The 15983-nt window shown below is 42.5% G+C and overlaps 1 protein-coding gene across 1 annotated transcript in view; it reads left to right on the forward strand.

Moving 5' to 3' along the window:
- Positions 1–15760, forward strand: part of mecp2 (methyl CpG binding protein 2) — a 17865-nt gene extending 2105 nt beyond the window's left edge. The window contains exons 2-6 of the mRNA XM_067593422.1: positions 6803–6989; positions 7079–7287; positions 7391–7584; positions 8078–8214; positions 9259–15760. Of these exons, the coding sequence (XP_067449523.1) occupies positions 6803–6989; positions 7079–7287; positions 7391–7584; positions 8078–8214; positions 9259–11541 (3010 nt within the window). The 3' untranslated portion in view covers positions 11542–15760. The remainder of the gene's footprint in view (positions 1–6802; positions 6990–7078; positions 7288–7390; positions 7585–8077; positions 8215–9258) is intronic.
- Positions 15761–15983: the final 223 nt, after the last annotated feature.

Consider the following 15983-nt stretch of genomic DNA (forward strand, 5'->3'; position numbering starts at 1 on the left):
AAAAATTCTCTGGTTCCAGCTTCTCCAATGTGTGAATTTGCTGATTTTTCTCAAGTTTTATTTCACAGTAAACTTTTAGTTTTGGACGTTAATTTGGCAAACAGATGCATATTTTGCGCTATTTTCTGATGATATAAAGATTTAAAAATTGACTAATTAATTGAATAGAGAAGAAGAGGATAGAATATAGTAGAATAGCTGTTAATAGATAACAGGATATACTGTCAGTAGAAACTACAAGAGCAGAAAAAAAACACTTTTTAATATACATGATTCATATAAACACCTCAGATACACGTTGTACATACTTTCTCTTCATGCACACGTTTATGTAAACATACATATTAACTCTAGTTACATGCATACATATCAAGTAAAAAACAAATAATTTAAAAAAACTAGCATTGATAGTAAACTTTGCACGTAGAACTTATAATTGAGAATTATAAGTTGTCAGTTTCTTCTTGACTCAACTACACAAAATTATATTTTTCTTTTCATACTTTCCTCTAATGTTGTTTTTTTTTTAATGTTGAATTTACCGGATCATTTGACCTCTTCAGGCTTCAGAAAAATAAAATGAAAAAGCTTATTATGGTCGAACTGTTCATAAAGCGCATGCAGTCGTTAACAAGGACGTCTGACTAATGATTGTTTTCATTATCAGTTAATCTGCAGATTATTTTTCCTGATGACGACTCCATAAATTCTTTGGTCTGTTTAATGTAAGAAAACAGTGAAATATGACATCTCAACTCAAATATAATCAGTTTATTTTGATATAAAACGGAGAAAAGCCGCAAGTCTGAGACGTTCAAGAAACTGACACCGGAGAATATTTATTATTGAAACAAATCATTATTGATTATCAGAATTCTTTTAGATTCATTTTCTACATTTATTGTCTCAGTTCTACTTTGTTGGGGATCAAAAGACAATAAAGTTTATGAACTTACAGACGTGAGTCCAGGACTGACAGACCGATGAGGATCATTAATCGACCAGCCGTTAAAAAAATTATTCGAAATGATTAATCGATTATCAGAATAGTCGGGGATTAATTTAACAGTGATTGATCGATTAATCGTTGCAGCTCTACATATTTCATGATGATAATGTTACATGTCAGATCTATCCGTCGAGAGATTAACTTTATTATCTAAATGTTGGAGTGAGATAAACGCTGGGATATTATTTATTTTGGGATTTAACAACTTAATGAGATGTAAGCAGACGCAACATCCAGCTAATCAATGAATCGACTAATCGTTGCAGCTTTTAAGTAAACTATAGATAAAAAAAACCATAAAACCATATCTCGTAATAAAAACTGTTAAAAGCGTCCAGACAACATAAAAGTAAAATAAAGTCTTTATTTAACTTCCGTACAAAGTTCAACATCAGTCAAAAAGAAGAAGATGATGGTCAGTGTCGTTAGGCACGGCTGTAATCTGTAAACACTCTTCAGTTTATCTGGATCAGAGTGAAAAATCACATAAATACCGACACAAGACAAATATATAACTCCTTATGTATGAAAATTAAAAAAACCAAAACAGTAAATAACATTAATATTGGCAAAAACTACCTGAATTTTGGTTCCAGTCGTACAAATTGAGAAAGCAGCGACCAGCGTCAGGATATCGTCAGTGAGATACAGTCAGAATTATCGCTGCTGTTCGATCCCGTCGTCGTGATTCGTGAATCTGACTGAAGATGTGACGGAGGGACGTAAAAATCAAACAAACATCTGTTAAATAAACTAAAAGTGAGATTCATAAAATTCACCTTTAATACAAAATAATAAATCTGTTTTTGAGTTTCAGTGTGAACTTTTAGCCACATTCACAGCACGTCAGTCAGTTCAGGACCGTTGGATGGATTGTCGTGAAATTAGTTTCACACGTTCACGTTCCCCTCAGGATCAATCGTAATAACTTCAACTTTTCATCTGGTCACAATCTACTTCAGTTTATGACCAAATACCTGCAAGAATAATGAGGCTGTGCTTTTTGTTTACTGCTAATTAGCTAATGTTAGCATGCTAAAAGTGAGCGCGGTAAACATTATACCTGCTAAACATCAACACGTTAGCATTTTCATTGTTAGCTTGTTTGCTGATGTTAGCCGTAGTCCGTCGAGACGTTCGTCACAGCAAGACGACGACATTTACTCATAAATACGCAAAGTAAAAATGTACACTTTGACTTTTGAATCATTTTAAATCTTGTAATGTGACAGTCGTGTTTAATCGCAGGCGGAAACATCCGACATCCAGCTTTTGAGCGTGTTCATGTTGTGAAGTTTTGGCAGGTGTTTTTCCCCATAGTCCCGGCAGCTCCTGAATGCACCACAGTGTCTGGGCGTTAATCCAGTCGACGAGCGTCTGCCGTGATGTCACACAGATAAAAAAAACACTGAATATTCTGATCAAACCGCAGGAGGATAACAGAGGAGCCTTCTTTAACATGATCAAAAATCTGTTTATTTTAATAGAAGAATGAAAATGTTTGACAGGACACAAAAAACCCCACACAGAGCGTTGACCTCTGGCAACAGAATATGGAGCAAAATAATCAAAGGTACCTTACTAGATTTAGGAACTTACAACCACATCTCACTGTCTTTGTTCAGGTGTCCTCACATGACCTCAGTGAATCATTTTTATTTTTCACTTTTAAAAAAAAAATCCGTCTGTACATTTTAATCTGATGATCTAAATGCTTCCAACTGTCAGGATATAATACAGTTTTATTTCATTTATTTTCTGTCTAAATTAAAGATATAAAAAGAATAAAATAAATTTAAATTTAAATTATATAACGTGAACTCCTCCTCAAGATGTTAAAATCCCAGAATTCCCAGAATAAACTTTAGTGACCTTAACACCAGTTAAATCCCTGGATTTAAATCATGAAAAATAAAAACATACTGTATATGTTAAATATTTATTTTTTCAGAAGTTTGTTTCATTTTTTTTCTTTCACATCTTCATGTCTCTATAAATTATTAACATAAAAAATCACTTGTCAGTCATAACGAGTGTTGAAAGGTCAAGAGGTCAGATACTGCTTCAACTTTCAACTTTCTTACTTATTGTACTTTCTACTCCACTACATTTATTTGACAGCTTTAGTTACTTTTCAGATGAAGATTTGACACAATGGATAATATAACAAGCTTTTAAAATACAACACATTGTTAAAGATGAAACCAGTGGTTTCCAACCTTTTTGGCTTTTGACGTCTTACAAAAAGCAGTGTGTAGTCGGGGTCACATTTCACATGTCTATGAGTTGTTAACAGCTCCACCAAATAGTGATTTTTCCCTCTAAACTTCTCACATGCTTTCATTTCAATAAATGTTCAAATGATCCAATATTTCAGCAAAAATCAAAGATTAGAGAAAACTTACTTAACGTCCCTCCATGCAGAAACATGTTTTTCTTCTTGTTCCTTCAGTCGGATGTTTGTTCTTCTTCTCTGTGCAGAATGATGTATGTGCAAGTGGAAAGTTTCTCCGAGCTCACTGAAAATCAGATTTTTAAGGGGCGGAGGCCTACGAGCAGGATTTGTGACACCACAACTAGTTTGGAAGCCGATCGTGGTCCGATATTCAACTTACACGAGCGTGATGTGGAAAGTTGAAGCCTCCAGAGCACAAACACTGAGACTTTACAGTGAAGGAGGAGACATCTGGTGTCCAGCAGGAAAACTTGACATAGATTCTGGGATTTTTTAATGAGGGAGAAGGACTAGATGCTATTTTAAGAATTTTATCAAGATCATTTAACTTTTTTTTTTGGTGGACAAATCATATCAGACACAAATTATTAATGAAAGCAGGCCTGGGCGATTAATCAAATTTTATTTTCAATTACAATTTTGGCTTCCAAAGATTATGAAAACAAGAGGATTGAGATAAAACGATTATCCGTTTTGCAACGATACTCTCGTTTTGTCTTGTGTACTGTTTCAAAAGAAAATAACGTTTAATTCTCTTTTTACTGGCTTTGTTTTCGCTACCGCAGCTCCCTCTTTTCATTCATTCTCTACCTCGCTTGACCACCGCTGCTCTCTCTCTCTCTCTCTGTCTCTCGCCTTTTTTACGACAAAGCCTAACTTTACTTTTAACGTTATCAAATGTTTTCAGTAGGTTGTTGAAGTGCGCTACAACATAGTTGATCTCATTTATTTTTATCTTTATTTATTTTATTTATTATTTTTATATTTTGTTTATTTATCTAATTTTATAGCTACATTTAATTTATTTGTTTTGCAGTTAAATTATATTTAAAGTTGGTCAATGAGTGTTGAAACGTGTTAAATAATCGTGATTATGATTTTTGCCCTAATTTAAAGTAGATTATTTAGTCTGTTGTATGTCGGCTGTATTTTTTTCAGTAGGTTGTTGAAGTGTGCTACATCATAGTTGATCTCAATTATTATTATTTATTATTTTTATATCATTTATTTAAATGTACATATATTTATATATTATTTATTTTGTTTATCTAATTTTTTACATTTAATTTATTTGTTTTTCAGTTAAATTATATTTAAAGTTGGAGGAAATCCACTGTTTAAAAGACGTGATTATGATTTTTGCCGTTATCGAGCAGCTCTAATTTAAAGTAGATTGTTTTATATACAGTGAAACATGTCTGGAGGGGATCTAAATAACTTGGGTGTTACTTCCATTGGAAGACTTTTTGTTGTTGTTTTTTTCATATTTGGCATCACACTGCAAAGATTTAATATGATATCACTTAAAAAAGTAATAATAATAATAATGATGCATTTTAACGTCCTCTGTTCTTCTCTATTGTTTCTACATGATTGAAGTAACATCTTAATGTAGTTGTTGTGTGCATTCATACGTTTTACATTCTGTTTTGTCAGTACACTAATACGTCTCACGTATCCGGTGTAACCTCAGGAGGTCAGAGGTCAGGATGTCACTTTCAGTCTGATTGATGGAAAAATGACACATTACCCAGCGTCAGTTCACCCACATTACAGAAACTTTTCCCCTCACAGACTCCTACTCGTATTTAGCCACTCAGATAATACCTTATCTGATACTTCTGCCTCTGCGTCAACACGATGAAAATGAATGATATTTCATTTCAAAGAAAAACTCAACATGAACATTTATTTCCATAAAGGACTTTCCTGTTTCCTGTGGACTGTTTTTTACCAGATATACTTTTCACTTTAATCGTCCCACAACAACAGAAACATTTTATGTACGACCCCAACAGCCAGGCATAGTATGAATATATAATAAAGAAATTAACTACTACATCAATATTAGTTCTGAAATTAGTTAAAAAAAAATATTTGGCAAATTAATTGATAATGAAAATAACTGTTAGTTGCAACCCCTAAATAAGACAGATGGACAGGATATGTTCTGCCAAGCAATAGACATAAAAAACATAGTAATAAAACACATCAATAGAATATAAAATACAGTCAGGAAAGAGAACTGTGCCATATTTCAGTTTGTGGATGGCATCAAAAAGCACAAAGAAGAAGAAGAAGTAACAGAGAGGATGTGTCGGTGTTTTTGCAGACATCAGCTGTTGTGAGTGTGTCTGTCTTGTCGTTGTAAACATCACTTCCTGTTTATAAGAACCTGGATGAGCCCTCCTGTTGGTTTTTTAAGAGTTGAAACCTTCAGACTGTCTGTCGCTGCAGCGTCACATGACAACTGAAGTGTGAAGTTAAAGCAGAATGAGGAGGAACAGCTGGAGCACACATCCGTGTTCAGACTCATCTTTTCTTCCAGGCGGCCGCTGACATCGGGTTATTTTCTATGAAAATCAATTTTCATAGATTCAAAATGCTGCAGATTATTAATCCATCACGGTCAGTGATAAATCAGCTCTATTGTTTTGTGTAAGTTAAGATACGATCATGGGGGTCATGTGGTTCAGAGCTGATGTAGAGCAGAGACTGAGTGAGAACTCTTCCTGCTGGTGCGTTCAGGGACATCGGTAGCAGCTGTAAACCCAACACTTCCTGCAATAGCTTCACAGTAAAAGCCTCGCTCTACTTCAAGCAAACTAGTTTGTACACTGTATGGTTTGTCTACATCTGCAGTCAGTGTTTCTGTCTGTTGTAAATGTTCACATCCTCCTCCTGCAAATTCATAGAGTGAACTTTCAGATGGCCTCTCCTGTAGAGCTGAATATTGTTTAAAAAATTATGATACCAGTGCCAATACCAGTGCCCTTAAAGTTATACTGATACCAATGGAGTACTTCATTTGATACCCATCATCTGAATGAAAGCATTCAGCTGCATAAAATGCCACCACTCCTCCTCATCCAAATTATTTTTACACAAATACATTTCGAAAGTGTTCAAATTATTGAAACATTCATTAAATAACTGTATAAAACTGTATAATGAAGTATTATCACCGCAGACTGTATGGGTTGTAGCTGCTGTGGTAGTGGGCCAATCACCGATTGCATAAAATTGAAGAATGCTTGCGGTGATTGGCTGCGAGTAAAACCATACAATAGTCATTTTTTTCTAGGTTTGGGTTCAAAAAGGATCGAATGCAGGTATCGTTTCACTGGAGAAGTTTCGATACCACTTGGTGCTGGGTTATTTTGGTCGATACCTTAAAGGTACCGATACCCAGCCCTACTCTCCTGGATGTTTATTGTATTGTATTGAGAACCCTGCCTACCTTCACACTGCGACACACCTGACCAATCGCTACGTAAGGTGGATGTTATTGACGGATTTGGAAATTTTACAGAAGTTGATGCCATTTGTTTCCACAGGGAGGAGGGTCAAGAGGGAGAGGAGGAACCAGTTGACCCCCAGCCTCCCACCAGAGAGAGAGCCAGGTCCCACAGTAAGACCAAGAAGGCTCGCAGGGAACGTCGCCATGCCGACCAGGGAGCGGAGACCACAGCCTCGGCAACAGCCGCCCTGCAGCCACAGACGGGGGTGGAGTCACAGAGCCAGGTAAGGAAAGGTGGAGCCAACAGCTTAACTTCAGATTATTTAATGTGTTGAGGATGAGAAGCTGGTTTCATGTCATTCCCTCTCTGCAGGGGTCGGAGCCAGTGGCGGGCCCCTCGGAGCCGGGGTCAGAGTCAGCGGCCGGCAGTGAGTCTGCGGGTTCACCCAGGCAGCGGCGCTCCATCATCCGGGACCGTGGGCCACTGTACGATGACCCGTCGCTGCCTGAAGGCTGGACCCGCAAACTCAAACAGAGGAAATCCGGACGCTCAGCGGGAAAGTTCGATGTCTACCTGATCAAGTAAGCCACACCCACACCTGATGCTCTGATGCTTTTCTGTGAGACGAGTAAAAACACTGCGTCAGCGTTGATGTTTCGTTGTTATTCTCTTATTATTATTAAGCTCCGAGGGAAAGGCGTTTCGTTCCAAGGTGGAGCTTATCGCCTATTTCCAGAAAGTCGGTGACACAACCACTGACCCCAACGATTTTGATTTCACTGTAACCGGACGTGGAAGCCCCTCCCGCCGTGAGAAGCGGCCCCCCAAGAAACCAAAAGTGGTTAAACCATCGGGGCGAGGCCGCGGCAGGCCCAAAGGTACACAGCCACTTACACAAAAAAATGTAACTGTCATTACATTGTCATAAGTCATTAATTTAAAGGTATACTATGCAGAATTTTCCTAAAAAGCAATGTTTAGGCTCATAATAATAATAATAATAATTTCAAAATCTGGCAATGTGGCACCTTCCCGCAGGGTTGTGTGGGTGTGGGTGTGGTTATTTATGCTTTAGAGCGTAACCGCCATGAAACAATCAGAAAATAACGTTTCATTTATCTGATTCACCGCTTTGTTCTTAGTGCTGCTCGCTCTCTTCATTCACTCTCTAGCTCGCTCGACCGCCGCTGCTCTCTCTCTCTCTCACTCTGGTGTCGAACCGAGGAGGAGGGGCCGACTTTGAATGCTGTGTGGTTACAAACGCCGACTGATAAATCCTGCATAGTATACCTTTAAACTCAAGTATTAGCAGAGTTTTCTTGTTTTCTTTAGTTTTTTTTTGTATACGTGTTTATGTTTCTTTGTGTTTAGGCAGCGGAAAGATGCGCCAGGCAACAGAGGGTGTGGCCATGAAGCGTGTGGTCGAGAAGACTCCGGGCAAACTGTTGGTCAAGATGCCCTTCAGCAAGGCAGAGTCCACCACCGGTACCACTTCCACTGCCTCAAAGGTATGATCAATCTGTTGTTCAGATGATTACCGCTATGTGAGCTCACCACCTATAAGGGCAGGTGTAGGGTGTAGGGCCCCCCCCCCCGTGCTTTTATAGCTGGGCAGCAGGAAAAAGAAGAAGAGAACGAGAGGACCTGAAAAATCCGAACTTGTATTGAACGTGAAGTGGAAACATCTGGCTGAGGAGCTTGACAGCAAAGTGTTCAACTTCCACCCAAACTTGAGACAAACTGCTCATCTTGGCTGGAGATATGAGTCAAGATGTCGGACGCCAGACGCCGACCGGATTCAGCTGGAGATAACTGAAGGCTACGTAAATCGTGGTCTTGGACAGTAGTTATTGACTGGCAGACAGGATGGTGGTTCCCATTTGAACTAATTATTGTGATATTTCACTTCTCAGCATGGGGGAAAGTTTATGCCAGAGAGCTGAAAAGGAGACTTTGATAGATGTTTAACCTCAGATTCAGGAGATCAGAGTGAATTCTGTCCTGGTTGTGCCTTTTTATTTTTGCAAGGATACTGGAGAGGTCACAGAGGTTTAGCCATCCGGTCTACATGTGCTTTGTGGACTTGGAGCCTAGAATAAAACTATGTCCTTTCTTGTTGAAAGGAGCTAGTTGGGATGATTTGGGCATGTGATATCCCTGTGGGAGCATTATAGACACTTCCAAAAGGGATAATGGGTTAATAAATCTTGGAGCCTGAAATTTTGTTTACTGGTTGCCACCAAAATGTCACCCAGAAAAACCCCACTTTGTGTGATAAAAGCAGTTATTTACAAAATGAAACCACATTACAAGGAGTAACTGACAGTGTAACTTACAGACAGTCTTTTGAAGCTTTGGTTTAGTGGAGGAACTGGAGGTTAAAACACTTCAGCACTTAGCTCTGGTGGTTACCTCTGAAGTCAGATCTGAGATTGTCAGGCAAATGCTTGCTGCCAAACACTAGTGCAGTGTTTATTACTGTTGATGAAGTCTTAAAAAATGCAATCCTGATGCTAATGCTACTTGTTGTTGATGTGGTAATTCCCCTGCAGGTGGTGTCTCCTGCCCAGGTGTCCACCAAGTCCCGTCCCGGCAGGAAGAGGAAATCAGAACAAGAACTTCCGGCCCCACCGCAGACCACCCCCAAAAAACGGGGCAGGAAACCAGCCTCCGCCACAGCAGCTTCGACTGTTGCAATAGCATCCTCCTCTTCAGCATCAACCTCTGGTACCTCATCAGTAGGGAGCTATGCTGCAGCTGCCATCTTGGCCGCTGAGGCCAAACGGAGAGCGGCCAAGGAGTCTTCCACCAAACCTGTCGTCCAGGAAACAGCCCTGCCAATCAAAAAACGCAAAACTAGAGAGACAATAGAGGAGAGGGAGAGCGTTCAGACTCCAGCAGCTACAACAACTGAGACTGTAAGGAGGTCTTCTGCAGGTGGGGAGGGGGGAGGTACGGGGGAAGGAGCACCAACCTCAGAGCCTCACTCCGCCCCCTCTGAGCAGAGCCAATCACAATCACAGAAGCAGCCTACTGGCTCAGAGGAAAGTCAATCACATGGACACAAGATGCATAAAGGGAGGAAGCACAAGGAGAAAACGGGAATAGCGGCGGGAGACGGAGGAAGCAGAGGAGAGGAAGTAGGCGAAGACGGAGGTGATAAGGAAGGAGAGGGAGGAGGAGCAGCGGGAGAAGGAGGAAGGAGTAGCAGCAGCAGCAGTAGCATTAGTCCATCAAAAAGCCACAAAAGGAAGGACCGGCCACCTCACAAACACCACCATCATCACCACCATCACCATCATCATCATCGGCATCAACAGTCTTCTGCCTCCACATTGGATCAGCCTCCTCCTCCTCCTCCTCCAGCCTCCGGACACCCCGCATCCTCCAGCCAGTCCAGACCTGAAGTCGAGCCGCCGCAGACTACGCCCCTGCTCCCCGCCCAACAGTCCCAGCACACCCAGCAAGCTCCTCCCAAACCCCAGTCCAAGTCCGCGCCTCAGTCCCTGTCTGAGCCTCGGCATCCTCCCCCTCAACCACGCCACCCGCCCCAACCCCGTCCCCAGCAACATCCCCAGACACAGTCTCCCAGTCAGCCTCAAGCCCAGCCTCGATACCCAGCGCCCCAACCCTCTCCTACCAAGCATACCCTGCCGCAACTACGGCCCCAACAACCCCAACAACCCCAACCCCAAACCCACAGTCAGCCCCAGGCCTTCCCCCAAAAATCCCAATCACAGCCAGTCCACCCCCCTACCCAGCATCAAACCCAGCTTCAGGCTCAGCATGCTCCACCTCAGTCACACCGTTCTCAGTCCCCATCCATCTTGCACGTCCATCCGCCCCAGACAAGGCATCAACATCCACAAACCCAGTCCGCCACAGCACTCCAACCTCAGACCCAGCCCAGGCACCCGTCTCAACCCCCAACTCAGCTCAAACAACAATCTCAACCCCAACCCCGGCAGTCACTGCAGCCTCAACTCCAACCCGCAGCCAGGACCCCAACCCAACCTCAGACTCCACCCCAGTCCAGAACCCCCGCCCAAACTCAGCCTCAACTCCAGTCCAGAACCCCAGTCCAAACTCAGCCTCAACCCCAGTCCAGGACCCAAGCCCAAACTCAGCCTCAACCCCAGTCCAGGACCCCAGCCCAACCTCAGCCTCACCTGCAATCCAGGCATCAAGCACAGCCTCAACCGCAGACAAGGCACCCTTCGCAACACCAACTTCAGACTCAATACAGACCACAGCCCAGACAGTCTCTCTCCCAAGCTAGGCCACCCCAGTCCCAGTCCCAAGCACAACCACACTTTCAGCGGATTCAAACACAGCCGCGACCCCAGCCCCACTCACAGCTTGCCAGGTCCCACCTGCAGCATCTCTCGCCACACCGACCATCTCTCAGCCTAAGTAGACCCAATCTGGTCCCTTCTCAGCAGAACCAGAGCGAACAGCCCCAAGATCTGAGCACCACGCGGCCTGGCCGAGGAAGCCTGCTACCAAGCCGGGAAGCCAGTGCGGAGGGCATCAGGGCGGAGGGAAGAGGGGGGCTGGCGGTGGCATCAGAAAGCAGAGAGATTTTAGGAGGAGAAAGAGGGTCAAACAGCACCTCAAGGCCTCCCAGCTCCATGCCTCCTGGTCCTACAGGAGGAGCTGGGGCCGGAGTTGGTCTCGTGCCGGGGGCGGAGGGCCGGGCCAGGCTCCGGGCAGAGCCAGAGGCAGCAGGTGAGGGCAGGGAGCTCAGAGACATCGTCCCCCAGTCCGCTGTTCCCTGCCCCAGCCGAGAGGAAACGGTAGAGTCACGGACTGCCGTCAGCGAGAGAGTCAGCTGATCGGTCGGGCTGATGAACAGGCTGACTGATCGGTGGACTGACTGAGTCAGCACCAGGTGGAAGAGGAGTGTGACTGGGCTGTCCATGGAGGATTCATGTTTTTACACTGTTTTCAGATAGAAGGATAGCGTCACACAGCTGGTAGGACGTTCTCAGATTCTACTCCGTTTGATTCTGTCTGGAGACTCTGTAAAGTTGTGGATTTGAGAGCCAACCCGGCACTGAGGGACAGCAGAAGAGAAGAACGGATAGTGTCTTTTTATAGGAAAAACAAAACGAAAAGGAAAAATCGATAAAAAAAAAAAAAAGTGTGTGTGTATATATAATCAAAAGGCAGCTGTTGTGTCCCGCTAGTCTCCATGGGGAGGGGGGGGGAGTAGTTTGGAACTAAAAACCAACGCTTAACAACACATTACTCTGAACGAAACGTTGCTTCCGGAATATAACCAGTTTTTTTTTTTTATTTCGTATTTTGATAGTTTATTGTTTTGTCTCCGTTATACAGCTTTAAACTCTGATATTATTGACTGACAGTCCCTTATTCATTGCTGTGCTGCTGACTGACAGTCCCTTATTTAAAGTCCTGCTCTTGACTGACGGTCTCTTACTAAAAAACTCCTCCTATTGACTGACACTCCCTTACTGAAAGCCTCAAGAGGTGATGTGGGGGCGGCGGTTTGCACCTTAAACTGGTTTCTTAGAAATCTCACATTTTATTTTCCTCCTTATGTTCCATTAAACCCACAATAAGAAAAGGAGGGTCATAATGTTTTTTTCCATCCACTTCCAGACTGCCCCCTACAGGTAGCGAATCTGATTTATGAGTATTTTTTTATCAAGTTCACTCCACACAGACCTCATCCTGAAGTGAGTCTTTGAATACTATTTTAAATATTCGAACAACTTCAAGTGTTCTTGATTCCTCTTCACAGACACTAAAACAGCCTAAAAAAAAAAGAAAACGGACGAGTCAGATAAGTTTGATAAGAAAACCTCCAGAAGTCCTCATTCGTTTTTCAAGTATTTCAAAAGCAGCGAGTTCTTCCAGGTTAGAGATTCTTCCATTCTGGTCTGCATTGAATCTGTTTGTTTTGGTAGTCTTTTTGTTTCCAAAGGAAGCGCATTTTAATATCAAACCAAACCCACTTTTACAGTAGCTTTATTTTAGTTTCAGTCTTAATGAAAGAGTGGGAAATGGACTCATTTTTTTATTGTGTCTTCGTGTTGAATGTCTGGAACAGTTTGCACTCCTCCAGTTTGTACAATCAACCGCCTGCATGTCGCTCGGAGACCCTTGCAGGCCTTCAACCGGAGCCGCACGTACGCAGAGGTCGACCCCGTGTGGGTTTTTACTGTCGGGCCATCGGTCGGTGGCGTAAAGGAAGATGTGTTCCACAGAAGGAAAAACCCTGACGGAGGTCCGGTTTCAGCTTCATGTGGGGGTTAGATGTGCTGGGGACGGCAACACAAAACTATTCAGTGAGCAGAAAACTAAATTTGAGTCTGTAAGTAAAGATTTGAGAGCGCCCAGGAGAGATTTTTTTTTACCTGCTTGCTTCCAGTTTCAAATACACTTTCAGCGGTCAGTCAACATGAAAACGCAGAGCAGGTGTCATGAGGACTTCTTTGTGCTCTCAAATTACTGTCAAGTTACTGTAGCAGCAGGAACTAAAGTCCCAGGTTGTTGTTAGGGAGCACAACGAGTGTCAAAGTATGATCACACGACACTCTGATCAATAGTGATCTATTACCCATATCAGAAACGTGACCTCACGTGACCTTTTTCAGGGCTGAGCGCAGAGATATTTCGACTTTAGCTCTCTCATTCATTTAAACGGAGGCAGTCTGGTGATGCAATACTCAAAGTAGACTTCCTGGATCATGTTTCACGTCTCACCTGTAAACCTTTAACAACACACGCCCTTCTGCATCATCGTTTTAACGCAGGACTGTTTCGGTCTGAATGCTCCGTTAGCAGCAGGCTACCGGCTGTGTTGTAGTATGGAGGTCAGATACTGTTAGCAATATCGTTCAACATTGTGTTTTGTAAATCCATGTGCACAGATTATTATTAATTAGTTATCCATGCAGTATTAGCATTATTAGTTATTAGTTTCTACCCCCTTATGACACCTGATGGACTCTGTGAAAACTGCTTCACCGGTGAAAACTGTTAAAATAAAAGGTACTAAGAGGAGGTACAAAGTGTTCACATGCAGTCCAACTGTTTGGTTTTTATGCCTTTAATCAAGTACTACTGCAGTACTTCTGGGTACTTACATTCAGGATAGCCTCTGCGGGGCGGAGCACACGTCAGGGAGAGATTTCTGTAGCAGAGTCGACGTGAATTCACAAATACGTCAAACTGAGCAACAACGCTAAAGCAGGAGACGCCACACGGACGACAGATACGGTCCGGCAGTGTAATTATCTGCTGTTCAAGTCAAGTTAGTTTTATTTGTATAGCCCAAAATCACAAATTACACATTTGCCTCAGGTGGTTTTACAGTCTGTACAGCAATACAACATCCTCTGTTCTTACACCCTTTGATTTAAGGTTGCTGCTAAAATCATCAACTCATCACAAGAAAGCAGCAGATTTCACAAGAGAAACAGGCAACCAGGTAGAAACAAGCCCCAAAGAAGAAACTCGGCTTTCCAAAAAGTTTTTTTTTTCTCTTCGCCCACTTAGTCCCTGGCATTGTTAGCGAAGTAGCTAAAGAAACTCCATCAATCGTGTGATTTTGATTGTAAATGTCTCACTCACTGTCACCTGTGTGCTTGGAAGGGAAGAGGATTGGACGGATCCTGCATCAGGACAAACTATCAAGCGTTTAAATAACAATAATAATATCGAAAACATCTGCTAAGTTGTTTTTTTTTAAGATTATGTTTTAAGGTGTTTTCACTTTATTAGACGGAGACAGCAAGGACTCTTGCTAACGTTACGTGGTACACGTGCTAACACGTGAACCACCAGCTAAGGATTTTAACGTCGGCGGCTAGTACATGCGTGGTTCTGACAGCAGGCAGCGATATTTTTGACAACTTAGATGGAGCTCAGTCAGTTTATTTAACATTAGACGTACAGGAAGTAAAGCCCAAATAAGCAACTACACTTCAGGAACAAGCCCCCCCCCCCCCCCCCCAAAAAAAAAACGCAACCCGCGACAACCAATATTTGTAAGCGGCTTTACAGAAAAACAAGCCATAAGTCGCTTATAATAAGCAGACTCGGCAACTGTGCGAGAAAGACGTTACTCTTCTTCAAAGGCTCCACCTGGTGGTGAAACTGTGCAATCACATCCACAAACATCAGGACTACATTATGTACTAAACTGTGACCCTTACAGCTCAGAAAAATGAAAGAATGTGAAAATAAGATGCAACATTTCAAATTAAGTAAATTAAATTACAACCAAAAAAAAAAAAAATCACATTATCATCTCTGAGCTCTCAGATCTGAACCTACAGATGCTGCTGGAAAGTTTCTGCTCACTCAGCGGTTTTGACATCAGTAAACTTCTTTCTTTGCACCTTTATGTTTGTTGGGAGGGGTGGGGGGTAATGGGATGGGGGGGGTGATTTGGGGGGGGGGGGCTCCAGCACTTTAGCAACGTTGGAAAATTGAGCTGTTCACCCCTTAATAAGAAAAATAAGTGAATGTCTTCATTCTTGGATAAAAATCTGTGCCTCAAATAGACTTTTTGTCTGCTTTGGTCACTCTGTTGCATCATGGTGACGTCACGCAGGTGTAGTTTGTCCACCTGAGGCTGAAGCGGTCTCACCTCTGCGTACGTGCCGCTCCGCCTGCCGCCCAGTCTGCTCAGTGCAGTTTAGCCTGTTAGCATGCTGTCACTCTGCAGCAGCAGACTCCTGGTCTGAATTCAAACGTCCCTCTGTGAACTGACTCACAACACAGGACTCGACCCGGCACAAACTACAGTAACCAGCCACCATATTGCATGTTCCAGAGTTTAGTGCCTATAATATTGTGCGTCTTGCCAGAAGCCACCATGTCAGCCAAGCCATGTTGTGTTTCTAGACTTAGTAGTGATGTGTGTGGTGACTTCATAGTTGCTAATATTGAGGATGAATATTCTGCTTTTACTCTGGTTGGAATTCAGTGGAAACTCCAATACACTGTCGCTGTAGACAAACTAGTTTTTACCTGTTTTCTTATTTTTCTTTCTAACTAAAAGCGTTTGTTGTCCCCTGATCTGTGGTGGTCTTGACTGTTTGACTCACAGCTTCACACACTGCCTCAACACTCATCTTCACATTTTTATCATCAGTCTGACAGCTGAGATTTAGTTTAAAGTGAACCGCAGGGGTTTTGTTTCACAGATACTTGGAAAAAGATGTTTCAGGGTAAAAACTGATCTGCTGAACTGTTCTGAGGTGACGACTGAAAAGACTCCAACTTACAGGAATGGTTCAAC

The sequence above is a fragment of the Thunnus thynnus genome, chromosome 6 (genome assembly GCF_963924715.1).
Source record: "Thunnus thynnus chromosome 6, fThuThy2.1, whole genome shotgun sequence".
In the NCBI taxonomy this organism is placed as follows: Eukaryota; Metazoa; Chordata; class Actinopteri; order Scombriformes; family Scombridae; genus Thunnus; species Thunnus thynnus.